The sequence below is a fragment of the Myiozetetes cayanensis genome, unplaced genomic scaffold (assembly GCF_022539395.1).
Source record: "Myiozetetes cayanensis isolate MyiCay16 unplaced genomic scaffold, myiCay2020 scf12, whole genome shotgun sequence".
In the NCBI taxonomy this organism is placed as follows: Eukaryota; Metazoa; Chordata; class Aves; order Passeriformes; family Tyrannidae; genus Myiozetetes; species Myiozetetes cayanensis.
The window spans coordinates 23,782,990-23,810,729 of NW_026086826.1; the positions used below are offsets into that span (position 1 = coordinate 23,782,990).

At 53.1% G+C, this 27,740-nt stretch overlaps 2 protein-coding genes across 3 annotated transcripts in view; one reads left to right on the forward strand and one right to left on the reverse strand.

Annotated features, from left to right (window-relative positions):
• Window positions 1-12,755, forward strand: part of ATF6 (activating transcription factor 6) — a 75,789-nt gene extending 63,034 nt beyond the window's left edge. Inside the window, exon 16 of the mRNA XM_050306835.1 lies at window positions 10,578-12,755. Coding sequence (XP_050162792.1) covers window positions 10,578-10,786 — 209 coding nt within the window. The 3' untranslated portion in view covers window positions 10,787-12,755. The remainder of the gene's footprint in view (window positions 1-10,577) is intronic.
• Window positions 12,756-13,213: 458 nt separating this feature from the next.
• On the reverse strand, window positions 13,214-27,584 carry OLFML2B (olfactomedin like 2B). 2 transcript variants are annotated; one of them, XM_050307087.1, is made up of 8 exons: window positions 27,521-27,584; window positions 25,497-25,760; window positions 21,950-22,057; window positions 18,700-18,876; window positions 16,848-17,076; window positions 15,671-16,147; window positions 15,069-15,245; window positions 13,214-14,778 (listed from the first exon to the last, which is right to left on the reverse strand). In XM_050307087.1, the coding sequence occupies exons 1-8, from the start codon at window positions 27,560-27,562 to the stop codon at window positions 14,177-14,179; spliced, it is 2,076 nt and encodes a 691-aa protein (XP_050163044.1). In that variant the 5' UTR covers window positions 27,563-27,584; the 3' UTR covers window positions 13,214-14,176. The 2 variants fall into 2 exon arrangements, with proteins under 2 accessions (XP_050163044.1, XP_050163043.1); XM_050307086.1 differs by lacking the exon at window positions 27,521-27,584 and adding an exon at window positions 26,852-27,029.
• Window positions 27,585-27,740: the final 156 nt, after the last annotated feature.

Here is a 27,740-nt window from a genome sequence, read left to right on the forward strand (position 1 = left end):
AGCAGAAAATGCTGAGAACTCAGCACAGCCCTATGAGCAGAAAGCTCTGGACACTGTATATGTGGGGTTACAGCCTATCTGTGAGATGAAAGAAGGGTGACTGCTAAGGTTTTGTAGGAAAGTCACTGACTGTCCTTCAAAGCAGCAAGTTCTCTGGACCAGGATGTAGGAGGATACATCTGAGAATGTCTCCAATGCTTGTAAGACCTTTTGAAATGTTTTGAAAGTGTCACTCTTCTTGCTTCTCGAGCTGCCAGCTGAGGAATGAAAGTAATTTGGTGAAGTCTTACCAGGGAAAAATCAGAGCCATGGTTAGACCTTACTGCAACCACCAGTCACCGAGCCTGGACTGAGAAAGAGGGAGAATCTTCTGTGTCCTATGTGCAACCATGGACAAGCAGCATGTCAGGTTACTGTGGTTCTCCTGTTACTAGGATGATTTGCTAATGTTTCTGCTCTCATGCTCATGTAAAGCTGTGCTGCAGAGGTCAGGATTGAAATGATGGCAGAACATATTTTATTGAGGAATTTTAACGACACATTTTAGTCATCTTGTAAAAAAAAAATCTACTATTCTTACTTCTGTTCTCTTTTAAAAGTGATGTAAAACTGCAGTTTGTCAAAACAGAATACTCCCTCAAACTTTCCTACATTTCTTTGAACATCAGAATTGATCATTGCCTAGACTGAACCTTAAATAGAAGTTTTCAACAGCATTTGTTGTCTTTGAGAGACTGCTCTCCTCAGCCATTGTCTGTTAATATGTGTTGTCTTTGACAGGAAGGAGAAGATTAAATTATTCAAAAAAGTATGAAAGAAATCATTCAAGAATCTGTGCACAAAAGTAATGGAATCTGTGTCACTTGAGTTCATGTTTATTTAGTTAGACAGGAAACGATCAAGAAATGAAATCATAAAGGCTTATTCCCTAATGACTTTTCATAACGAGCTGTTTACCTAAATTGCTAAATGAGTAATCTATTTTTATGCATCCAAAATAACAGGAAGGTTATTTCAGAGGATCTTCACTGTCTTTTTGCCCCTTAGTTAATATGAGAAAGAACATCTTATGGGTTTTGATAGAGCAGGCCAAGCCCCAGTGCGACTGGTCTTCCCTGTATAGACAGGATAATTGCTACAGATGGTATTTCCTTGGGAACACACTGTTCATCAAGGGGGTTGAGAATTAGTCACAAATTAATTGGGCCTCGTGCTTAGTATTTCCAGTGCCAGTGTTGAGCTCTTACACCAGATTGGTTTTTCCATATAAATGACGCACTTCTATAAAATTCACAAAGTATCATTAAAAAGAAACTGGCAGTACTGATGCCAGTATGAAGTTGCAGAAGGAGCCAAGCTGGTTTGAACTGAGCGTGAACTGTCTCGCTGCAGAGCCCCTGTCTCCTGGGTGTTCGTTATCCCTGGATGCTGATGCTGCTGTGGAGATGCGCTCTCCCACCCAGCTTCAGAGAGCACTTGTGCTGAGAGCTGTGCAGCATACCCTAATTCTAGCCTCGAGCCCAGCCAGTCTGCCATAATGTATTTTCAAATGTTGTAAATTCAGGATTATATAATTCCTCTTAATGTGAAATTACAGGTGGCAAACACAGTTTTATGTTTGTGATACGTAAGCCAACTCTGGTAGCTCTTTATTTCTGCAGTGTTCTGAAACATAATTATCCATAATGAGCTCACCCTGTAAAACCATGGAAAGCTGCAGCAGAGCTGGGAGAGGAGGGTCACATTTATGAGTTCTGTCTTGAGAACATCACTGGAGTAAGCCTAGAGATTAGTGGAAGCACAGCAGTCCCAGATGGTCTGTTTCAGTGTTTGGGTTGCAGTCTCTAAGGAGATTGCTGCCAGTTGGGCCAGGAGGATTTTGCCTGCTCCTCATATTCTGGGTCTGTCCTCCATGCTGCAGCTTCCTTTGCCTCTTCATCCAGTCCTCCTTACCCCTGGTGCTTCCTGGCATGCTTCCTGGGTGTCCTCTGGGCTTGGAAAGTGTTTGAAAAATACATCCTGAGCATCTGAAGATTTTTTGTCATTGACCACTTCATTGTAAATCACCTATGTCCATCCTGTCTTATTCTGTAGTAGCTCCAGAGGAAGAGGCCATGGCACAAGTGCCTTCTGGGTGAATGTGGATGAAGAAATGACTGTCAGCCCAAGCTGCCCCTCACTGTGAGAAAGGAGGCGCCTCTGTTTCGGAGCAGGACTTGCACATTAAAGCTGTAAACCTCCTGTTGCTGTAGCTGGGAGACAGAAGTCTTTGAAAGGGACGTCTCCCTTTATTAGCGTCCTGCGTTCAGACAGGCACTGCAGCAGTTTTATAATTAACTGGCAAAGGCATTGAATCAGAGAAGCTCATGTGGAGGAAAGTACTCGCCCCACACAGACAGAAGCTTCACAGAGTTGGTGTTAAAAATTCTCTCCTACGAGCAAGAGCTGATTGCAGTATCTAAATAAGTGAGGTAACTTTATGTGTCCAAGTGAGACAGGTGGAAAATTCAGCTCACTCTTTGGACACCGTCCAAACTATAAAGACATTTTAACTGTAAGTGAATGCAGGCTCTTAACCAGCCTTCACTCTCAAATCAGTGAGACACTTTAACACCAGGATACAAGTGATACTGGGTGATAGAGAAGGTCCATGTCGATGAAAATGTGACACTTCCTGTTGAAAAAAAGATAAAAGTCCAGTAATTAAATTATCAAAATGGTGAAACACATGCTGCAGTTCAAAGGTAAGGGCTAAATAAGAATAGGAAAACATATTAAAAGAAAAATGACTGGACTGAAATGCTGGCAAATGTTATGAAGATTGATTAAAGATTAAAAGCTCACTGCAAAAATCTTTAAAAGAACCCTTAAAATACAAAGGGCTCAAGTAACACGTTAAAGTCAATTCATAGAAGTAAGAAGATATCTTTTAAACAATAGACATTGTAGCCAAATGAGGAAATAGGAAAAAAAAAGAGGATGATTTCTGGAGACTAAATGTCAAACCATAAGAAGTCAAGCCAGAAAAAGATACTAAGAAACAGCATGCCTGAGGCATAAAAAAAATAATAAAAACATTTTTCAGAGGAAGCCTGCCAGGGAATCTCTAGGGCCTGTGGAGGACCAAGGTGTAAAAGAGCGCTTAAAGTGGAAGTCAGCACTGCTGAAGGGAGGAGCAAAGAGTTCCTGTGCTGGTGTTAACCACTGAGGTGATATAAATATCAGGGGAAGGGCAGGTGACAAGAGCGGCAAACTTTTAAAAAACAGCTTCAGGAACTGAAACTGGCAGAATCTGGGAGAGTTGAGTGTGTCCTGGTACCTACAGGAGACTGGGACAAGAGCACAGCTCCTGCAGAGGAAAGTGCTCCATCAGAGGGACAGCAAGGATAAGGGAGGTCCCTTCAGCACATTGACATACATGAGTATTCAGAAGTGGAAAAAGGTACTTCCTTGAGACCACTGAAAGGAAGCAAGCTTTTGTGTGACAAGAGGGAAGGCTCACTTGTGGAGAAGTCTGTCTGGAAAAGGTGGAAAGAAAAGGTGAAAACAGGTGGTCACATTTTGCAATGAAGGGGTTGTTCCCAGCAGATTCACATGCGGGTCTGTGCTGGGGAGATGCCATGGCTCCCAGTCCCTCCCTACTGCACTCAGGGGGACAAGCCCTCCAGCCCTAGTTCTTGAAAGAAGCCTTTACTGGAATGCCTTTCTAGGCTACTCTCCTGTGTGCAGTTTTTTGTCTTGCAAGTGGGTATGTCTGGGTTTGCAGGCAGTTTGTGGGAAGTTTGTTTATTCTTTTGTGCCTCCCAAGCAGGCATGGGATGGTTCTGACTAAGCATTGCTCTTTCTCCAGCCTCTCTCCTTCACTCCCAAGAGTTTTCTGTGCAGCAAAACTCCTCTGACCCTTGTCTTTGTTTTCTCTTCTGGCTTTTTGCTCTTGTCATTAGCATTGCCACAGCTGGTTAGATTTAAAATATAGTCATCCTGCAGCAATGATGTCCTGCCAACAACACATATATTGCACAGCCAGAGCTGTCAAAAATGTCTCAGTTTTTCCAAGAAATACTCTGTCTGAGGGAGATTTAAAGTAAGTGCCTTTGAGGGTCAACACTGGTGATTCTGATCTTCTCTTCCTGAGATGACCATTGTCTCCCTCTGCAAAACAAGAGCAATCACATTAGATCCACGCTGGGGCATCTCCTCTATAGCTGAGGGAAGCTCCCTCTGTAGAGGGAAGTGACTGCAGCTGGAAAGAAGATTGGAAGGGGAGGTGGGCAATCAGGTGGGAAACGGTTCCTGGGAAGAACCAGCTTCTCTTCCCTCTCCCTGAGAACTCCCACTCTGGACCAGGTACTGCAAAGCACCATCTGGCACAGATTGGCCACTGACCGCATTGCCCAGAGGTGCTGACCTTTTCCAAAAATCACAGAGTGGTGTAAGCTAAGGGCATGTGGTATTCCTCAGCCACAGCCAGTGCTGATCTCTCCTCTGTCTTGTTATTTCCTGAGGAGGCCACAGAGAGCTTATTTCTTCCAGTTTTCTTGCTTACCTCTCACACCTGTATATAGATCTCCCTTGGATATCCTCTGGCATCAATGTTCCAACAGCTTAGACATGGAGAAAGACCCTGTCTCCTTGCTGTCAGCTCATGGCTTCTCCAGGTGACTTTGATCCTGTGGATCCAATATTTCAGACCATGGTCCCTATTCCTACACACATATAGACCCTGCAGCCTGGCTCACAGTCTGAGAGGTGGTCAGAGACCTGGAGACCTGAAATGCCCAAGATCTCCCTTAACCTCAGTCAGGGACTGAGGACAGCTGAGTCCGCAGAGGTGAGACCACTGCAACTGCTTTGTTAAGAAATAGTTCCAAGTGGGAATTTGCTTTTAAAAAGAGAAGTTATTTGGGTCACAGTATAACTTTCTCCCTTGCCTCAAACAATCCTGTCTAACAAGCAAATCTGTAAATGTTTTAGGAGTCCCGCTGTGTTGTTGCAGTGAGCGTATTTTTAGTCCGTAACGCTGCTTCATTTATATACTTATTTGGTAGTGTATATCAGCCCTTCAGATGGAAACACTGTCCAGATGTGCTGGGTAGGACAGTCAGGGCTGCTCAGCAGAGATGAGATGGAAGATTGCAGAAGTGGCAGTGCAGAGAAAGCCCCCTGAGTTATGTCTGGGGACAGCTGCAGCCCTTCAACAGGCCAACGCCAGAGCTGCCACTGCCGCTGGTGCCCTCGTCTTATGAACTCCATACTACCCTAAACATGAGCTCTCTTTTGGGCCTGGGCAGTATAAATTGTGTAATTTGGTGCTAAATCATTCTTACAACCAGGCTTGAGCATCATCAGCTCAGCCCAGCTAGCACAAAGCACCAGGTACTGGAGCATGTCTGGTGGCTCTTTGAAAGCTGCCTTGGTTCCTGCTGGTGTAAATTAACACTGACACAGACTTTGGTGTCTTTGGAATCTGGTGTGGCAAAGCAAGCTTTCCCTTTAGAAGGAGTAGTGGAAAGTGTAAAAGGTGTGGGTAGCTGTTCAACAAAGATTTTAAGAGAGTTGGTGGCTGTTTACCACCTTATGCAGAGGAGATTCACTGGCACCTATTTTGACATCAACTAAACTGGTTCCATGGATAGCAAATTCACTCTATACTATTGTCCATGGGGAGGGGATGATTCTCTAGCCTTACTGACAAAGACAGGTAGTTAAAGATGAGGCAAGTGGCTTCCCTTCCTCTGTCTTACCAGAAGAAGTGAGTTCATGTAGTCCAGATCTATGTGGTTGACAGTACCCTCAGCGTGTATTCAGTGAGCACAGTAGGATTGGGGTCGTCAGGCCCTGAATATTGGTCCCACAGAATATTTTTTTTGTAATCCACTGTGGCACTGCCCAGAGTAAGGTAAAATTCATAGTTTTTCTGGTAGAATAAAGCTCTATAAAGGTGCCTAAAGCGTGAGTGCGCCTTCAGAAAGCTGTAAAGCTTTTCCATGGTGTTTGGTTTCAGCTTGAAACACTCCAGCAAGCTCAGGTGGCCTTTCAGGGGAGCTCTGTTTCAACCTCAGTGCAAACTGCAGTTTTCAAAATGAGCATTTTCCTGCAGCAAAGGTTTTTGGGGAAGATGTATGTAAGTGGGAAAGAGTAAATGACCAGAATTACATCTGCTGTCCTATGACTGTGTCCATAGGGCCAAACAGCCTAATGGTATGTGTAAAGTTGAAGTCTAGAGAGACAGTTGACATCACCATTTTTCCTTAGTGCACTACCTGCCTTTGAAGCCCTCTGCCTGTCTTCTGCCTTTCTCTGAGGCAGCATTTCTTGTAGAATTAGGTGCCTGATCTCACAGACGGACATATGAACAGTCAGCTGATGGATACATGTCAGTGCTGCTGAGGGGAGAAAGGGGACTTTGGTTCTGTGGCCTTTCTAATAAGACAGTTTTGAAAATCTAGTGCTTCAAATATGAAGACAATCTTCCGTCATCTTCAGTAATTTGTAACAGTAGTTAATACCCTCGGCTTACTTTGGGGTTTTGGTTTGGACCGCAGACTTCAGCTTTCATCTGTGGGATCTTACAACATGGGTTTTTATGAGGGGAGTTGCCCTAGACCCTGGGGAGCAGCACTGGGCATTAGGTTTCTGTTCCCTAGACCAAGCTCGTGCTGGGATTTTGGTACAGCCCGTGAGAGCCAGTGAGGCTCTTTGGGAAGGTGCAGTCAGAACAGCAACGCTTGGCACAACTACCTTTGCTGTTAATTTGAAATAGTCAATCATCTGAAGCATGGCTTTTAAACCTGTTAACAAATAATTAACTGCAATGCGGTCTCTTGGCCCAGCAAGGATAGCTTCTTAAGCCCGAGGCTGTACCGTGTGAGAAACTGTATGTTCTGAACTTCAAAGAGGAACAATAAATCTATTTATAAACCCAGACACCTCTACAGGAGATCCGTTCCTGTGTTTTCACTTACGTAATCCCACAAAACATCAGTCATACGTAATTCAGTACAATAAACTTTAGAAATCACTCAGTGTCAGCGTTGCTCTGGGCTGTTAGGCAGCCCTGTGTAATGCACACTGGCAGTGCTGACCTTCCAGCCAGCAAAGAGCAGCAGGCAGCAGCCTGGGGCTGTCAGTCCTGCTTCACAGGCAGCCCTGTGCCTCCCCGGGAGGTGTGGTGGGTGCGTGCTCAGGCAGGGCAGCACACACTGATCTGAGCACTGGTTGTGCACACTGACCCCTCCGGAGATGAGCCACACACAGCTGGCAAGCTCAGCACCCAGCATGGACACTCTGGAAAACCCGCCTTCTGCTCCACTGGTGTCTCCCAGATGTTGGTACTGCTGGATGGCCCTGTGGGAGGGGAAGGAAAGAAAGCCTGACCAGGCTTTTTTAAAACCTCTGACAGAGGAATCACCAGGCAAAGTTGTTGGCCTGTTCTGTGATGTTGCCCTCATGCTCACAAGGGGTTAGAACAGCACAGCTCCAGCCTTGGGCAGGCACCTGCACTCCCAGAAAGGCAGGGTCGGAGATATCAGGAGTAACTTCAAGTATCAGTGCAGAGCAAGGGTTATGTACCCCGTATCTTGATGGGCAGGCAGTCATCCAGCCTTTCCTTAAAAACTGCCAGTCACAGAGATCCTCCAGTCTCCCAGGGTACTTTCATCCAGGGTTTGTATTTCGTTATCATTAGAAACTCGGTCAAAGTTAAGCCTGTTTCTCTTGAGTGGGGCTGATAGTTTCTAGTCCTGTCATGCTGTTGGCTTATGCACAGTGATGCTCTGCAGTTCTCAAGCTTTTTCTGCAGGGCTTCTGCCCAGCCCCATTTTTACTCATGTTTTCCAGTTCTCTTGAGCATTGTACTTCCCTCTGGCCATGATTGAAATGCATTCTGAAGATTTTGGACAGCTTCTCTCTTTTATCAAAACTGCAGTCTCATCCAGTCCAGCCACTCCAAGATGGTTGAAATCTCTCCAGTTTAGCATCTTCCAGAAATCTTTTAAGTACGTTCTCTATTCCTCATCCAGATCATGAAACAGTTTAATGGTATCAAACTCAGGACAGAGCCATGTGGAATCATTTTTTTGCAATGACAGTGAGCTAGTCTTCCCAAACATGAGACTGTGCTGCATTCAGGTCACGTTTGCCTGTTGTTTTGCTGAGACCATCACAGACTGTGGATGCTCACAGGGCATCAGCCTCTCCAGCCTCTGGACTGGGGTGGGCTGGGCAGGGCTCCCCCATGGAGGCTGGCACGATTTCCACACCACTCCTTGAAACACAGCTGGTCCAGGCCCCCAGCAGCAGCATCAAGTAACTGCTGTTTTTGCAGAACATCCCATCTCCTCTTCTAAGTCATTTTGGAGCTAATGGTAATGAGAAAGGCTGCTTAGAAATGCCTGTAGTGGGAATTGAGCCATTCCTGCTACTGCCCTCATCCCTGTGAGATTAAATCAAGCAGAGGCTCGCTGCAGCAGCTCGTCATCAACAATACCTTCACCCCAAAAAGGGAAAGAATCAAATGCTTTCTTTAAACCTGCCTGTAACTCCTGGGCTAATTCACAGACCCAGGGCAGGATTTAGGCACTTTGCCCATGTCTGAGCTGGGGGAGTATGTCCCCTCCATGCCTGCTGGCCAGAGAGGCTCATCATGAGCGTGATTATTCCTATCTGGGGTAGCCTAAGAAGACACAGCACCTCTTGCCACGGGGTAGCAGGACTATGTCTTATTTAATCATGGTACAGGTAAGTCACAGGGGAGCCTGTGTCAGTGCTGGGAGAAGCAGGATCCCAGCTGTCCAGAATGGGCCGAGCTGGTTCCCATGCTCCCCACTGCCACCCACACAGCACAGCTCCCTCTCTTGCATGGGCTGCTCTTGGTGTTGCTGTTCTCCTCTGCCTTGTGCAATGCCCAGGAACCCAAAAATAGCCTGCTGTGCTGGCTGCTGTGGGCAGACATAGGAAACTCTTCCTACCTTACCGAGAGGTTTTCCGGGTCTTGGCCACTGTCCCATCCCACCTCACCCACGTGCGGCTTTGGAGCACTGTTACTCACATAGCTGGGGTCCCTGGGGTCCTGTCGACTGCGGCATGAGAGCTGAGGAACTGTGTCTCCAGGGGAGCCCCTCTGTTCCCATTTGCTGTCTCCAGGCTCTCTGCTCCCCTGTGCAGCCCCCTGTCCTGAGCAGCACCACCAACCCCCTCCGCTCTCTGGTCCTGAGCCCGTTGGGTGGGAACCAAGAGCACATCCCTTTGGGTGTGCTGAGAGGAAGGGTGACCTGGAGGGATGGCCCTCCTGTGGGGGAACCAGCTGGGGGGCGCAGCACCTGAAGTCATAGCGGGGCTTTATCAGCAGCACGGCCTACAGGAGGGACGAGGGGCTTGCTTGTCGGGGTTTTTGGGTCAGTGGCACAGAGACATGCACAGCTGCTCCTTGCTTCGGTCTCTCAGTGGCACATACAGAGCATTTTCCATTTCATTTCTTGCAGGTGGGAGCTTTGATTTCCCTTGCAGGCTCTCAGCCCCCTTAGAAGGGTTTTGCTCCTGCTTTTCATTACTATAGCAGACATACTTGATCTAATGGCTTCTGCAGGTGGCGTGGGGTACAAGAGGGTCCGGCCGTGGTTGTCAGCTGTCATCCAGAGTCAGAGTTAATCCAGGAAAACAGTAAAAATTAGTAATGTATGTTGCATTCCTCCAATCCATACGCTTTCCATTAGGTGATCTTCCATCCTCCTCAGCACAGGAGGAAAACCCTGCCAATGGCAGTCTTCTGACTCTGAAAGGCAAGGATTAGTCGTGCCTGGAAAGCCGAACTTGCATTCCTGGGCACACTGTCTATGCAGGGAGTAGTCTCCCACCTTTAAATCCAGGCAGCAGATGCTGGCCATGTGCACAGCCTGTGCCTGTAACCCAGGAGCTTCTGCAGCAGCAGATGTGCTGGGCCTGGGGCCACACTGGGGTGATGCAGCCGGGGTTCCTTGTGCTGGTCTGGGTGTCCCTGTGTCCAGAGGTCTCTCAGGGTAGTGGCCTTGCCCAGTGTCACCACATCACCCAAGAACAACAGCCAGGTCAGGACTGTAACAAGGCACAGTTAATTCTTTTGAGAGATCACATTTTAGCTTTTTTTATTAATAATCTGGTGAAGAAATTCCTCTAGATCCTCAGTGTCAAGAGGGTTACACAAAGTGAAACATTCAGCTTTCTTAAATAAACCTTATCTTCCATCACCCCCACACTCTAGTGGCTCAAGAACAACAGCTCTGTAATAAATGTTGTACAGCGCAAACTCCATCGGTAATTATGTGCAGATGAAGGAGGGGGAAATAAAAGACATATTAGTTTCTAAGTGTGGCTGCACATGCTAAGTGTGGCCTGGGCCTTTGAGGTGTCATAAGCAGGCTGTGGCCACGCTGTGCGAGATGGAGCTCCATGTGTGGAGCTGTATAAAGGAAAGGAGTTCCCCCCTACCCCAGCTCCTGCTCCAGACAAAAAAAACGATCCAGAAAGCTCTGCTTCTGGCGCTGTTGGGTCGCTAGCTTGCAGGGCTGACTCTAACCTTATTTTTATCCTTACTTTTGCAGAGAATGTGATCAATGGGCAGGACTATGAGGTGATGATGCAGATTGACTGTGAAGTGATGGACACCAGGATCCTCCACATCAAAAGTTCTTCTGTCCCTCCGTACCTCCGAGAGCAGCGCAGAAATCACACCGACACCTTCTACAGCTCGTCCCCCTCCGTCCCAGAGATGCCCCATGCCCTGAGGGCCATTGTCAAATCCATGCAGTAGCCCCTGGTTTAGCGCACGGCCGGTGCATCCGACATGCAGCAGGTCCTGCCGCCAGACTGAGCCCCTTCCCTGGCAGGGCCCTGGGGCTCCTGGCACATCAGCACAGCAGGGGCAGTCCCCCTGAGCCCATTCCTGTGCCTGACCCTGCCCAACCTCCACATCCTGTCCAGGGATTATGCAGCTCAGCCCTGGGGGCCCCGTGCAGCAATGCCAGGTGCCAGAGGTGTGGGTGAGACACCGCTGCAGTCCTGGGGTCGGCGCCATGGGGGGACACGGGCCATCCCTGCTGCTTATGCATTGTCCAAAACCTTGGGTTGTTTTTAACTTTTGTCCCTGTTAGGCTGCCTCCTGAGGTGGGGTGCTGAACCCTGGTGTCCTGCCCAGAGACATCGCAGCAGACACCCATGCTTGAGATCAGGCTGCGCTCCCTGCAGTGTGTGATGGGCAGCAGCAGGAAGCAGTGTCCAGTTCCCAGCCAGAGCTGCAGGGATTTCTGCAGCCCTGTACCCCATGCTGGGCCTGACCAGACAGCCCCACTCCGCATCAACCCCCACATCTGCCCAAATTCCTGCCTGTGCAGCCTCCCTTGCTGGGGAGCCCTGGGATGCTTCCCAGGGGAGCAGTGGTGCCGTGGGGCAGGCCAGCCCCTGCCACCACAAGCAGACCAGCCCACACTGACACAGCAGTGCACACCCCTCCACACACCTCCTCACCTACGTGTGCTCTCCTGCACACTGCTGCTGTCTCTTCCCCAGCCCACGTGGCTGCTTGGCAGAAGGCTGGGGCTTGGCCCAAGGGAGGTGATTTAATGCAGCAGATGCATTTGTAAAGCTTTTCGGTTTCTTGGGTTTGGTTTCTTTTTCCTGTTTTTTGTTTGGGTTGTTTTTTGTGTGTGCTATTTAATACTTTTCACTGCTAACAACAGCCTGTGGAGCAGCACTGGCCCCACTGGGGCAGAAGGGCTGCCTCAATTCAGAGGGACACAGTCACAGCAGACACTCACAGCACTTTCCTCCTGAAACCACACACACATAACACACACTCAGCCCCACACACCCCTCTCTGCCTTGCCAGCACTGACAACCACCCGTCAGGCAGTGGGGGATTGTGGTGTTTGCCCCAAACATGGAGCTGCAGCCGACTGCTGCTGTTCCTAAACCAGTGTGGGCTCTGTTCAGTCTGTCCTGTGTTTGTCAGCCGAGCCCCAGGCCGGAGCTGGGCCGAGGGGCTGGGTACTGAGGTGCTCAGCCGGGATGAGAAACCAGCAGAGCATCGACCTTGTGTAATGACTTCAGCATGTTACAGTATTTTTCTTCCCCTTTACAGTTCGCACAGAAGACTGACTGGCTCGTGTGGGGTTTCTAACTATGAATATTATTATTATTTGTGTGTGTGTGTGGCTGTTAGGAAATAAAAGCTGATCCAGCAGCAAGACAAACAGCTCCAGGGGCAGTGAGGAGGAGGATGAGGAGCAATACACCCCTGTGAAGTATGAGCCTTGCAACACCATGGAAAAACTTTGCCCTTTGCCACGTACTCGGCGCAAGCTGCGCAGGCCCCCCATCCTCTCGGCGCTCGCGCGGCTGGGAAGCAGCCGGGCTCGGCGAGGGGTTTGGCTGCACTCCTTGCACCAGTTCGTTTTCCTGGCCCTGGCCCCACCTGACTGTGGGCCAGCTCACACAATATTCAAAAATAAAAACCCCGGCGGTGCCCCAGCCAGAGGCACACGGCTCCCCTGCAGTCCCAGGAAGGGATGGCTGACTGCTGTGGGGGCATTTACTGGGTTGGCACCGCCCAGCACATTGGGAAGGGCTGCTGATGGAGGCTGGGGCTCAGGACTGCTACAGCACTGCATCCTCAGTCAGCACCATGGGCTCCAGTGGTGGACAGCATCTCTCATCCTGTGTAGTTCTGTTCTCTGTGTCCCTGGCACTGAAGGCAATAAAATCCTTCTTTTATTTATTATTAATATTCATTGTTATTGTGCTTATTAATACTGTTTTCCTTAGGCAGATGACTAGAAGGCCTGTGCTGTGTCTGCTGTCTCTTGGGCTGCAGCGTGACTCTGCTCAGCACAGCACTGGCACTGCCCATGGTACATGCACACCCAGACCCCCCTCCTGCTCCTGGGGAGGGCACCCTGCTCCACTTTGCCAGTGGAGCCTGGCAAAGAGAAGGTCACAAGGGTCGCACTGCAGCCCAAGTGACCCCAGTGCAGGTGGCATCACAGAGACAAGCTCTTCTCAGGGCTGGACATGACCATGTCACCTTGCCCTGGCGTCGATCCCAAGTGGCCTAGAGCCCCCTAGGGTCTCTCCCCCTTTGGTTTTTAAGCTGGGTCTCCCCAAACCAACCAAAACCAAGCCAAAATACCCCCATGTATTTCCATGCACCCAAACGTGCAGAGCCAAAGAAAGCCCCGAACAGTTGCAAAGGTACTGGATCCTTTATTACTGACAGCAGGTAAATACAAGATGCTGGTGGGCAGGAGGGCAAGGGCTTTGCCTCTGTGAGGGGATCCTGATGGTCAGCAGCCAGGACCAGGGCGAGCATGGCAGCAAGAGGCAAGTAGGAGATGGAGCAGCAGGGCAAGGGCTCTCCAGCCCCCGGGGCTCCCCCAGCCCCACAGCCCCCCTGCCCAGACAGCCCAGCGCCCAGCTGAGCAGAGCCTTCACCCAGCAAATGCCAAGGGGGACTACTTAGGTTACAAAATGAACAAACAAAAGCCATCTACACGTATTTACAGCATCCCCCTCCTGCCACCAGCTCGCTCCAGGTGTGAATCAGGGCTCAAGGTGCACCCGAACCCTCCCCCGAGGAGTTTGCGAAGGGCAGAGCCCAAGCTGGAGGGGACAGTCCTTGGCATAAGTGCCAGCACCAGGGGCTGCTGGAGCTGCGCTCACAGCCCCATTGTACAGCAGGATCTCCAAAGGGAAGCTGGGAAGATGGTCCTGAGAGACGGGACATTCTCATGGGACACACAGGTGCTCCACCAGGGCAGGCAGACATCAGCATCCCGCTGGGACCTGGTGCCCGCAGCAGAGAGGCCAGCTTTGTACTGGTTCAGGGTGTCTTGCTGATCATCTTTAGCTAAAAACATCGTCAGGAGGACCATGGCCACCTCCTTTTCCCTGGGCAGGAGAGCCCATCTGCCCTTCCGAAGGAGAACCTCCTTCCCTTGGGAAGGAAAATCAGAAGCAAGGGTACAGCAAAGACGAAGGGGGTGGTTCTGGCCTGGGGATCGATCTACAATCCACCATAAAAAACCAGCTTGAAACAAAACCCATCATTTACTCTTCGATTTGTACAAAATAATAATAACAATAAAAATAATAATAAAAGGTGCTGGTGGCCCCTGGCTTGCAGTGCCCCACTGTGGTGGGGGGGGTCTCAGTAGGCAAAGATGACATGGTAGGTGACTTGGTGGCCATTGTCCCAGGCGTAGAGCAGGCGGTCCTTGGGGTTATAGTCTATCTGCGTGGTGTAGGCGTACTCGTTCTCAAAGAGCAGCCTGGGGATGATCTGCGTGTTGGTGTGCGTGTCGAAGGCGTAGGAGATGTTGGCATTCCTCTTGTTGTAGCTGTCGACCGCGTATAGGACCCCACAGATGACAAAGCAGTTCCCGTAGAAGTTCTTGCGCAGCCCCGTCCGCCACGTGGTCTCCTTCTGGGTGCTGAGGTCGGCTGCGTTCAGCTTGCTCAGCACGATCACCTCCTGGTTGAAGCCCTCGTAGCTGATGGCCGGGTAGATGACCCACAGCCCGTTCTCATCCACAGCGAAGTCCACGTCCGAGTGGCCTCGCCACCGCCACGGGGTGGACTCCTCGTAGGCCACGTCGTGCAGCATGGCCCAGGCGGCCACGTACCGCTGCTTCAGGTCGTACTTGATGATGTTGCGCGTGAAGGCCCGGTTGTAGTAGAAGGAGCCGTTGTAGACGACGTGCCCCGTCCCAATCCAGCTGTAGGGGAGCTTGTAGGAGTTGCTCCAGCGACCTGCGGGGCAGAGAGGCAGGGACACCTTGCTGGTAAAACCCTCCCTCTGCTTTGGGGTGGGTGGCACTGCCGTCACAGCACCCTCTGCCTCCCAGCTCTGCCTGCGCTCCCTCCACGGCCACCAGCTGCAGCCTGACCCGCCCCATGCTCTGAGCCCAGGTACTGGCCCCAGGAGCAGAGCGTCCCCAGGCAGATCACTCCCCCATGATCCAGTATCCCCAGGAAGGAGGATGTGACTTGGATCAGCCGAGCAGCAGCCAGTGTGGCGTTGGAAATGGTGCAGAACCCACCTTGCTTGAAATTGTCGAGGTTCCTGAACTCCACCAATGTGTTCCCATAGTAGTAGTTGGTGACATAGATCCGCTCCTCCCGGGCCAGAGGATCCTTCATCCAGGCTCCCTCATTGCGCCCATAGGTGTTCTGGGTGGTGGGGCCCGAGATGGTGGATAGTGTGTCCTTGCAGCGCCCTGCATGGGCAGAGAAGGGCTTGTGAGGCCCGAGGCAGGGTGGCCACACTCTCCCTGCTCCTGTTGGGGTGGACATCACCCCCCTCCAGCCCCTTACCCGACCAGCAGGTACCCCCTGCTACCTCAGCCCAGTTGCAGCACCACAAGACCCAGTAGCACTGGGCAGATCCTGCAAGCATCTCCTCACAGCCTCAGCCACATCCCTGCCCCAGCTGAGGCTACTACCTATCTTGGGTCCGTGTCCAGGAAGGATGGACATTGCCATCTTGACATTTTCTTGCCCTGTCCAGCCCAGCCCCTAAAACTGGGGGAAACTACAGTAGGTTCCAGAATTAATAAGCGAGTAAGCCCAGCCAGACTCGCTGTGGGCACAAGCGAGCCCTCATTTGCACAGCTGGGTTGCTGCAAGACCTGCAGGCACTCACCAATGATGTTCCTGATGTCCTCCTCCTCCAGGCCCTCCTTGGGGGTAGCGGGGCTGACTGGGGTTGGGGGTGTGCTCGCCTGTCCCCAAGCTTCTGGGCTGCTCTCCAGGTCGCTCCAGGCCCCAGCGGTGGTGGCTGGGGGCAGGTTCTCCATGGCTGTGGCCAAGGCTGCCAGTAGCTGTGGGGTGCCCTCCTCCACCAGCCCTGCTGGGGCAGTCACGGTCTCTGGGGTGGGGGTCAGCCAGCTCACAGCGTTGGGGTCTGGTGTGGGGTCCCTGGGTGTGGCAGGGGACGGGGACACCGTGGCTGTCGCAGCAGTGTCGGCAGCCGGCGGAGTGGTGGGAGCACTGCCAGGGGTGGGTGGCCATCCCACTGGGGAGGGCTTCCTCGCACCCTGGCCCGTCCTGCTGTTGGGCCTCAGGAGCTGGTCCTCGATCAGCAGGTCCACCGTGTTGTCCCCGCTGAACAGCTCGTCCGCTGCCAAATACAGACACAGGTGTCAGCCCCACAGTCCCCACAGACCCCTCGCCCTGGCCCCTCCACGCCGGCCCCCTGCCCACTTCTGCAGTCTGTCTTGTACTAAGCCCACTAAGCCGCATTTCCTCTCCCTCCCCAGTCAGAGAAGGGCTGTGTGAACTACAGAGGCTGACAGTGCTCACGTTAGGAGGTCAGTGAGACCCCACCACAGCCACATCCACCACCCCAGACAGGGCAGAGCAGGAGGTGACTGAGAGCAAATCTGTCCTGCCAGCTCCCGGAGATGGGGCAGGATGGAGACCCAGCTGCATGCCCAGCCAGATCCCACCCCCCTAACCTGCGATGCCAAAGTGGGTGCCTCACCCAGGGCACGGGGACCACTGGGGCTCCCCAGCCACCACGGAAACCTTTGGAAAGGTGTTGAGGTTGGGTGTTTTAAACTGAAGCAGTGACCTACTTCTTTAGCTACCAGGGATTTTCCACGGAATAACAATGCTGCACTGCTCCACACACAGGGCTCAAAGGTTGCACAGCAGTGAAGTACCAGTCGTCCCACCTCCCCCTGCCTCCTCTCCCTGCTGCTCCCACATGCTTTGCCCGCACATTCCCAGGGGATGAGGCAGGACTCAGGGGTGAACATCGTTTTTTCCACAGGATGCAGCCAGCCATCCCACCGAATGTGGCTGCACACCCAACTCACGTTGCTCCTCGATGTCATTCTCCGATTCGGTGGACTGGGCTTTGTAGTAGGTGACCCCTCGGACAATGGTGGGCTTGGAAGGAGGCCGGCTCCTCACCCTCAGCTTCCTTTGCAAGAGCTGCTCAGGCTTCTTGTCCTCCAGAGAGAGGTGCAGCTCCGGGAGGGACTCAACCGAGTTGATCTGCTGGGATATGGTTTCATCTTTCAGGAATCTTTCTTCATATTTTCCCTGGAAGAGACATGGAACATTGTTACTGGATAGGCCAGAAATGTGGCGTTTTGGGGACAGGGCAGGTCAGGCTGGCCAGTCCTGAACTGGGTAGAAGGCTCTGTGCTCCCTCCTTCTTCAGGGTCACCCTCAGTGCCTTCCAACATGGGAAACCCTCCAGGAGACAGAGGGATGGCAGACTGCTGGTGGATGTCGGCAGCGGACCAGTGTTGGTCCTGCATATCCTTGGTGCCACAGGATAATTCCAGGACTCGGCACTCAATAAGGCACAGGTTGTGGGATGCAGGACAGCCAGGCAGAGTGAAATCCACTCCCTTGCATGCCAGGGAACAGTGCTGGCAGATGATCTGTAGGGAGAGTGCAACATGCACCGAGCTTTCACAAGGCAGAGAGGCCGAATGCACCTTCCCAGCAGGACCAGGAACCCCCCAGAGGCAGGAACCGGGAACACCCCGGGGCAGGGACCAGCTGCGGCAGCTCATGGCTTAAGGATTTCATCTCATTAAAGGAAATCGGAAAGCCAGCCTGAAGGTTGAAGCTGTGCCCATTTGGCTGAGAAGATGGGCCCTGCTGCAATTAACGGTGAGAAAAGGGGAATATTGGGAAATGAGGTCACTCGGGGTAATAAAAGCCCCACACTCCGCTCCCCTTCCTGGCTGGGGCTGGCCCCCCTCCAGCAGGCAGCAGCTGCTCAGCTTTTGGCGTGGGGAGCATGGGGAGCATGGCTCTGCCCAGGGCAGAGTGTGCTGGCACGGCACGGCTGGGGCCTTTTCCCCACCTGCCAACACACAGTGCAGGTGTGGGAGCCCACCCCCACATAGGACCCCCAGCACCCAGTGGGGGCAAGTGCAGGCTGTTGCCACCCTTAGGGAGCTGAGCATCCCTGTCTGAGCTGGAAGTGATGTTTCCCTCCCTAGACATCTTTTTTCCTGCAGGGGGGAGGGCAGGATGCTCCAGGAGTTGCCCAGGGATAAGAGAAGCATGAGGCCATGTTACATCTGTCTCACCACTGAAGCAGCAAATTCATCAGGACACCCTGGGCAGACCTTTTCTCAAAACACCCCTCTCACCCCTCTCTGAGGCTGCACAGAAACTGCTGCCCTAGGCAGAGGATGTTGCCATGCTGGGCAGACCCCACAGGGACTCCCCCAAGTCTGGGGCTGGGTGCCAGAGCCAGGGATGCCCAAGCCTCTGCCCGGAGCCTGCCAGGCACAGGGGCCTTCAGCGGAGGAGTAAATTGCCTGGGAGGGAGGGCAGGCGACAGGCTGTCCCTCCACGGAGCCCCAAGCCCTGCTAATCAAAGGCTCTGAGTTTCCCACCGCTTCCCAGCCGGCCCCACAATGACATCACGCTTTCCGAGCAGCTCAGCCACTGCTGACCTCGAAAACCAACAACGCCGTGGGAAGGGGGGAGGCCTAGGGAGCAACCTCCCACTGCTCCCACCTACATCCCGCCCCGGCAGCAGCTGGGCTGTGCCCAGAGAAGCAGGCTGGATTTGGAGGCACGGAAACAGGGTCAGCCGAGCCGAGGAGAAAATCACCGGCCCGGGGCCACGTCCGGGAGACACCCCCAGGGCTGGCTGGTGCAGCAGCAGTGACACTGAGCCGTGCTGGGTGGCTGTACCTCTGTGTGTGTGTAGGCAGCCTCTGCATCCCGCTGCAGCGAGCTCTCGATGTCCGGGAGGCTGTTGGTGAGCAGCCTGGAGCAGTTCTCCCTGTCCCTGCCGGAGGGATCCTGCAGGCCCTCCTCCCCACTGGCTCCTGCCCGCTGGCCTTCCTGTGTGAAGTTCCTGGACATGCCCTAGAGAAGCAAGAGAGGAGACTTTACCCCACTTATAGTCAAGGGATGCTCCGTGGCCCCCAAAGAACAGCCCAGGAGCCAGAAAGCAGCTCTGTGCTACCATCCTGGGCTTACAGCTGGGATTCTCCACAGAGCTGGACACTTTAGCTGCTAAGAAGATGCTCCCTGACCCTAGTAGGATTCAGAAACCCCATCCCTGGTGTGCACATCCAAGATCCACTCTTTTCTACAGGTCCCCATGGAGCAGGAGAATGGCCATGAGGCTCTCCAGCACCCATCTTCAGCTACACTTGCTGGGCCATGGAAGAGGAAAAGACAAGCTAAAACATCTAAAGTCTTAGCCTGGTGCCCTTGGCCTGTGGCAACAAGTTCATCTCTCGTTTATTAACCTCACTTTCCTAGCAGGATGCCATCCTGGCTGGCCACTGCCTGCCTGACCTTTGAGGGGTGTCCTGGAGGTCAGCAACCCACTGGTCTGGTTTCGGCTGTCCTGGTCCTGCCCTGCTGCCTAGCCACACAGTGCCTGCATGCAGAGACTGCTCCTCCCCATCATCCTCCACTCCCAAGAAAGAGAATGAGAATTTGGGGACAGGACAGGAGCAAGGGACCCTCAGAGAGTTGTCTTGTGACCATGACGGAGCTGGGCCTGGCTGCAGCTCATCAAGCAGGCAAACCCTTTGCCCTTCTCAGTTCCCCAACAACACCCTCTACGTAAGCGTGTTGAGCAATCTCTGCTTGTCACTCCTTGGGCTTCTACATCTCAAACAGCAATTGCTTTAAATAAGGTGGCACATCAGTCAGAGAACTTTTGCACAGAGACTGGGGGTGGTTACCCTGATCCTTCATTTTCAATGTCCTGCCATTAATTCCTCCTAAAAGCCACCGTGACCTCCACCTGTGACCTCAAAATCACCAGCTGATGTGACAGCTGTGAGCTAAAGACAGAGCAGAGGATCTGCCTTGCTGGAGAAGGCACTGGTTCTGTGGTCTGGGAGTTTGGGGGTTCCTTCCCTTCACGGACATCACTTGAATGAAAGACCTTTTTATACTGGAAGCAACTCACAAAACCTTCTAATCTCTGCAAACATTCCATCCTGAACTCAGTTAAACCCCAGCCCCCTCCACGTGCATCTGAATTCCCAGTCTTCACACAGGGATGGTGAGTCACAGGTTTTGAGGCTGAGTCCAATGACGCAGGGACTTTTCAGCAAGTGTTTTGCTGCAGTAAGCAGGAGTTCTCGTGATGCTCTCCTAGGATCAGTGCAGGAGCAGCTTTCAGCACCATCCCCCTTTGGAGAGGATGACTGATTCCAACAGCCCTGTGCCCTTATCATTTATTCTGTGTAATGCTTGGCTTATGACCTGCTTAGGGATAAAATCTGCCTCCCCTTGAGCGGAGAGGCACCACCAAAGCCTGGCCTGTCATGCTGCTGGAAGCCGCTCAGCAGCTTCACCGCAGAGCAGCTGCCAAAAGCACGCCCGCCTGGGAGGGCAGTGCTTTGAAGCCGTGCCAGGCTGTTGTTCAGCATCTCAGCTGTCCATTGTGTCAGACCCCACGGCCAATGCAGGGTGTGATCCTCCTCCACCTCCTCTCAACTGGAATTTCCGTGCTAAGCCAGCAGCAGGAGGCGTTTCACACCTGCTGCCTGCGCTGCCCTGCAACAGCTCGGCCCTGCCCCAGAGCACGGGGCAATCTTCATCTAACCCAGACCTCTCCTGTCTTTCTCCATCCCAGCCCAGTGCCTGTAGGCAGCTTCAGCTGCTTTTACATGAACCTGCAGCCCTGTTTCTGGGAAATTAAAGACCCCAACCTGTGAATTCCCTGCTTCTGCACTTTTACTGCTCCATCTCTGGCCAAACTACTTCAGCCAGACTGAGCCTTCTGTCCGTCTGCCTCCCTGCGACAGGCTGGGAGCAGAGTGACCAGGCTGCAAGGTCACCCCACGTGCCCAAAGTGCCACCAGCACTGCTGGCTCTGAACCCCCTGTACAGGACCCAGCTGGTGGGCAGGGCCACTTTGGCACTGAAGCAGAGTGCAGTGATAACCCCTCGTAATCCCTTGGCAAACCCAAGTAATCACTGGAGAACACCCTAAACCACAGGAAGAGGGTGGGATTGCAAACAGGAACATTGGTGCTTTGTTATTTTTAGACGTCAAAACCCCTTTCCCCCCTTTTGGGTCAATTACTGTGCTTGGAAATCCAGAGCCCTCAGGCAAGCCTGCTCCTCCCAACTGTCTTCTTCCTGACCCTGAGATGGAGCACGCCGTGCCTTCCCAAAACACTTTGCAAGTGGAATTTTGGCTTTATAAATCACCGCCTCTCAGCTTCTGGCTGGAGACAAACGGGACTGCTCCGCTCCGGCAAGAATGTGGAATTACTGTCCCAGATACGGACCACGGGAGAAAACTCCAGTATTTAATCTGGCAACCTGTTGCTACATAGCTGAGCGCAGCTTAACAAACTGCAAACCCTAGGCCATGCTAGCCAAAGAAATATTAAGCTATATGGAAGTGAAAATTATTTCACTGGAAGTCTGCTCTAAAAAGAATGGAAGGTTGAGGGTTCTGCTCTTTTTTAACGCAGGCCAAGATGTAACTTGGTCCTTCAGGAATCTGAGCTCCTTGGCTCCCTGCCGTCCTGGTGAGTGTACCCCAGCGCCAGCCCTGAACCTCTCGCCCCCACATCAAACAGCACAAAAGCAGCCTGTTGAGAGCAACCAGCACAGATGTAAAACTGAGAAGAGGAAAAACTTAACAGCAGGCCCTTCTGATCCCAAGGAGACGCTGCTCCTAGTGAGGCTACAGCTGGGATCCTGAACCCAGTTTGGGCCCCGAAGGATGGGGGGAGCTGGAGAGGGTCAGGCAAGGCTGATGGGGTGGTGATGTGCTGGGCACTGCCAGTGAGGAGCGATGGGGAGTCTAGTCTGGTCTGGGTTAGTTTGAGCCAGATAGTTAATTAACATTTCTTCCAAAAGCAACAAGGCTCTCAATGCACCAAAGGTAGCAGGAACTTAACTGGAAGCACTTCCCACCAAAGGCAACAACCTCAAGGGAGAGCAGGATTCATCTTACCTCCTCGAGCTTTTCCACCCGACCCACCAGCTTGGTTGTGACCGAGTGCAGCTTCAGAAGGTCTAAGCCATAAAAGGCACTTTCCAGCATCTCCATGATGGAAGACAGCTGCAAGGCAAAGGGAGCACAGTCAGGCACCAGCACTTGCTATCATGTGCCTTGCATGGTTTCCTCAGCTGAAAAGTCACGGGCGATGCACCCGTGTGAGTGCAACAAGTTCATCAAAAAGCAAGTTTTCACTTGCACAGCCTTGCTGCATTGCTGTCCTGGTCAGAGCACAGCATGCAGAGCAACGTGCTATACCTCTGCAGAGCTTCAGGGCTTTGGGAGCACGCTTTGGGTGCTGGGGATTAGTAGCAGAACAAGGAGAAGCACTGCTCTCTTTGCCAGCTCCAGGCAGGCTCTCCTGCAAGCCCAAAGGATTAGCTACAGTGATGTGACTGCCAGCAAAAGAAGCAACAAGAGAAAGGCAGCTCAAATAAAAGTGAGTTTGAGATCAGACTCTGAGTTCGTGCCATCCTGTGCTTTTTTTTCCTGGAACAAGGAGAAACTTGTTAAAAATCTTTAAAATATTCCCAAATGCAAGAATAAAGAAGCAGACATTCAGTGTCAGCCTGGTAACCAGTTTGCTTCCTGGAGAGCAACTCTATCAGAGGGATGCTGCCCTATCCTGCAACAACCCATTTCGGAGACACCCTGCATTTAACTCACCCCTGTGCCACAGCAGGAAGGGTTGTATCCCCTTGTCCTGCCCAGCATCAGCCCTTGCTCACCAGTCCTGGGGATCTGGACAGCAGTACTCTCATTCTGCCTTTTGTCTGGTTCCTGGTGCTCTTCCATGGAGGACAGTGCTGACCATGGCATGGCTGAGGAGAAGGTCTCCCGGCCCATTCCCTGCCTCGGCTCCCACACAGACTCCTCCCTCCAGTTCCATGTGTCCCCATATGTCCACAAGGTGCTGCAGACATTACAGCCCCAACGGCTGAGAAGGATTTTCAGTGCATTGGAATTACTACAGGGCGATGACATTTTCTCCCAGCAGCTACAAACTGGTCAACAGAGCTTCATAAACATGGGAGAATCACAGGCAGCACTGCTGGCAGCACTCGGAGTTTCCACCCCAGCCTCTGCAGTCTCCCTGTGGAGCTGACAGCAAAGGAAAGATTTTTTTTGGGCCAGATAAAATGGCAGCATTAAGAGACAAGAGCTGTTTATGGCTATGCATCCACTTTCCACTGAGGGCTGGATGGAGACGGCCGATACAATGCACACAGCCTGCCAGACAGCCACTGGAGACATGCGCTTTCCCTCCAGGCTGGATAATTTCCATCAACGCACAAAGGTTGCAGACTTTATCAACCTCCTTTCAAAGCATCCCAAACACAGACTCCTTGCGCTGACTCTGCACCCGAGACCCCCACAACACACGCTGTGCCTACGAGCAGAGGAGCAGCATGTTGCCATTTCACAGAAACAGGTCTTTGATTCAGCTGCTCCCTGCCAACAGCACGCTGACCCTCCCCGAAAGACCACACTGATGTTCCTGCCAACTCAGTGCTTCCTTCCCTTCATCCACTGCACTTACATTCCCACTGGTCTGACGGTCCATGAATTCCTATGGGACCTCATTAAAGACACAGGTGGGACTGAAACCTTCAGCTGGGATGCCCAGCACAGCCACTTGGCTGAGTTGGGGTGCCCTCAGACGTACATTCCTGCTGCCTGAAATTTTCTCTCAGTGTTCATCTCTCCTTCTCATCATTCCCTCAGGGACACATCCTCCAGCCCACTCATCATAAGGGAGGGAACTTCCCACGGCTCTCCCACACGTGGAGTACCCAGGGCTTTTGAGTCAGAGCATAAGAAAGTCTGGTAAAACACAACATACACAGAGCATGACCCTGTGCACTTCCCGCCGCTGGACTGGGCAAGGGTGATGCTCATCACACCAGCAAAGAGAGCAATTCCCCCGGGGCTGACCCGGCCCCGCACTGAGGAGCGCAGGAGCTGCTCCTCGTGAGTCACATAAGAACTGGAGCTGTGTCCTCTCTTATTCCCAGCTTCTCCTATGAGAAGTGGCTGTTCCCAGTGAGCCCGACCCCAGGAGGGGCTCTGAGAAAGCAAGTCAGCTTCACAGCTCCTGGGGATGGACTTCCACGGCAAAGCAAACCCCTGCGTGTGTATGTTTGGATAAATCTTGTGAAATCGTTTGGCCGCGAATCCTTGCGAAATGAGCAGGGGAGCCGGGGCCAGTTCCTAGAGGACAGGCTTTCACACCACAGCTGGCTGTGAGCAGCTCCCCGGTGGGAAGAGCAGCCGGAGCCAAAGGGCGCAGCTCGCCACACCACTCCGCTCCTCCTGGAGGCTGACTGGCCCCAGAGAGGATGGGGAGAGAGCTGTGAGCTGCTGGTGGAGCAGCCCTGACTGCCTCCCGGCAAGGCACTACAGGGTGTCCCCTCCCCTAACACAGAGAGCTCACAACTCCTCATCTAAGACGACGTGTGACATCCTGGCTTCTCCCCCAGACGAAGGACCACCAAACAACTCTAGACTGGGACTCCTCCTTCCCTGAAATGATGGATTGTCTGCCTGTGCCTGTTTATCTTCCCTAGCTGCAGGGGCGCTTGGACAAGAAGCTGCTAACTGTCTGCAGTTGGACAAGATGAAACACATCCTCAAGCTCCAAATTAATTAGAACAAGCCCACGGTGGTGGCCGCAATGGCAGGCTGCCCCACAGCGCCTCGCACACCGCCTGCCTTCCCCCCAAAGCTGGGACAAGCAGGGCTGCCCCGGGGCACATCCCCATGCCACCCACACCAGTGCCACCAGCATTCAGCCTTCTGCTCCCCAGCGATGGGCCAAGCCACTGGCACTTTCTGCTGCCCTGCACTGGTAGAAAGCTGGAAAACTCAGCAGGGTTTGCTGCCAGCTGCTCCACCAGCAAAACCAAGAATCCAGGAGAAGTCAGGGGTATGTAGAACAAACACTGTCACATTTGGAAAAGAGTTCTATATTACTAGAGAGATAAAATACTAAATAGTAGAGAAGTGTCAGCATTTAAAACAACAAACCCATCCTGCCATCTGCCAGCTGTGCAACACGCCCTCACGCTGACGCATCAGCAGCTTTTGGCCCACAGAAGCCAAAACAGCTTTTTTGCATGGGTCTTTGGGAGTCCCTCTCTGCAAGAGAAAAAAGACCTGACAGCTGCTGAGCAGAGCAGAGCCGTGCCCCAGGGATATTTGGAGCTGGACAAAGGGCAGGGAGCAGCCCAGTCCCTCCTGGGCTTCCAGCAGAGACAACCACGGCAGATCCCGGGCAGCATGGGATGAATCGAGTGAATCATCCACTGCAGCTGCTCAAATCAATCCCTTAAGCTGAGCTTGATTTTTATATCAAACATGCAGACATAAAAATAAGTAGGAGATGTCTTAGAAAAAAAAAAAGTTTGGTAAATATCCTTTTTTTTAGAAAAAGGTCTGAAATAAAAGGCTTCAGAAGATCTCCCACTCCCCAAACAGTCCCAAGCTCAAGTTGCTCTCCTACCTTCAGGTCACTGCTCTCTGCCTCCCGCAGCTTCTTTAGCCTGAAGTCCCCCTCGCAAGGGTTGAGGGCCGAGGGGGGGGCCACGCACGCACACTTGCAGCTGGGTCCTGACGTGATGGTTTCCACCGTGTAAAAATCCTCTGCTCGGAAAGCGCCTTCGTTAATCCTCTGGCAGGCGCCACGGCCCAGGGGTCTGACCAGGCATTTGCACCGGCAGTCGGAGCCTTCGGACACCGCCTTCACCTTGTCGTAGTCACCTAACAGCTGAGCACAGGTCACCGCAGTCAGCCAACCTCCCGTCCTCTCCCTGCACAGCAAGGACAGCCTAGACCTTGAGGTCCAAACGAGGACACTTTGGATACCCCGAACCTCAAGGAAACTGACCAGCTTTTCCAAAATCTGCCAACCAAGAAGCTTTTCAGAGAGCGCAAAGCTTTCCGACCCCCGCCTACAAAGGGAATAAAAACTGGCTTCCTACAACATGGTATTTTTTATTCCACTGTGTGCAGAATGCTGCTTTGAGTTTTAAATACAAGAATTTTAAACACGAACACCATCCTGCTGTCTTTTAATGCTCCGTGTCCGAAAGACCCAATAAGTCACCTGCTACCCAGAGCAAGACTTTTTTACACAGGCAAGCAGGGTAACGGTACACTGGAAGAGGGACTGAGAGCCACCCTATGAGCAGCACAACCTGGTGTTGAAGCAGTTTTTCTGATTAGCCCTATACAATGCCAGGAATTTCCTTTACGGAGATTTGCAGACAGCGCTTCTGAAAGCCCAAGCACAAAAATAACTTTGGCGGTACGTTTCCAATAGTCCCTGCGTTAGCCATTTCCGAGGGCAGATAATCACACACCGTCTGATCGGCCAGATCTAACAGAAACCTCCACCGCATCCCACTGGCAGGGAAAGAGCCTGGATCCCCTCCCCTCTGCACACAAAGAGGCTCCACTAATTCCCCTCCTAAGAAACTCCCCTTTTTCTGAGTCCCCCTCGGGGAAATGATAGCATAAAGGCTGTGAACTGCTCCCAGATGGGCTTCAGCGAGTTCACTGCGCCCCGGGTGATGAAACTCTCTCCAGTGCTCACCGGCGGTGCTGGCTGAGTACACAGCATCACCCAGCATCGCACAGCAGCACGCACCATCACCCCGGGTGCACCCCAGCATCGCCCCAGGTGCACCCCAGCTTCACCCCGGGTGCACCCCAGCACCGCTCAGGGTGCACACAGCATCACCGAGGGTGTACACCGCATCACCCAGCACCGTCGAGGCACGCACACCCGGCATCCCCCAGCACCCCGCAGGCTGCGCGCAGCATCGCCCCGGCAGTGCCTGCATCCCCCGCGGGTACCTGGGAGAGAATGTTCTCCTGGTTGTCCGCCTCGTCCTGCAGCGGCTCTGCGGAGGGCGCGGCCGTGCCGGCAGGGGGGGTCCCTGCCCGGCAGCCGGCGCCCAGCGCGGCCAGGCAGAGCAGCAGCGGCAGCGGCCGAGCCATGGGCGGGCGGCGGAGGGGCCGGGGCCGGCGGAGCCGCCGCTGCTCGCTCAGGTGCGGCGCGGCGGGGCGGGCGGGGCCGGCCCGGGCTCCCGCCCCGCTCCTCCCTCCCACCCGGGCTTCCCTCCCTCCGTTCCTCCTCCCCGGTCCTCTCCCGGTCCTCCCTCCTTCGGCAGCGGGACGGGGCCCGGGCGGGGCCGAGCGGGCGGCGGGGCGGGACCGGGACCGCCCCGGGCGGTGCTTCCCACCTGCGGCGTGAGCTCCCCGCAGCCCCGGCCCGCTGCCCGGGCCGCCCCCGGGGCACTCGGGCATCGCCCGCCCGAAGGAGGCTGCGGTGCGACCCCGCACGTGGGGCTGCTCCGGGGAGGACGGGACCCGCCTTCCCAAAGTGCCCGCACTGCCGGTCTGCACCCAGCAAACCCGAGCATCCCACCCCTGCGGTGTGCCAGGGGGCTGGTGGGGGACGCAAAGCCGTCCTTATGACCTGCCTGGCTCCTTTTCCATCTCTGAGAACAGCCTGGCTCTCACCCTCCATTCCTTTAGCTCACGGGGAGGTGGTGCTGATGGCATGGCAAGGCACGGCACATCGTGGCTCTCCAGTAACACTGCACACACTGGGGTCACACAAGCACTGCATGTTTCCAAGACGGGCTCCCAGCCACGAGTGCAGACCTGTGTGCTCACTGAAATCCAGGCTGACGCCGTCGGGAAGCAGTTGCACTCTGGCAGTCCTGTATCCTTCTGCACC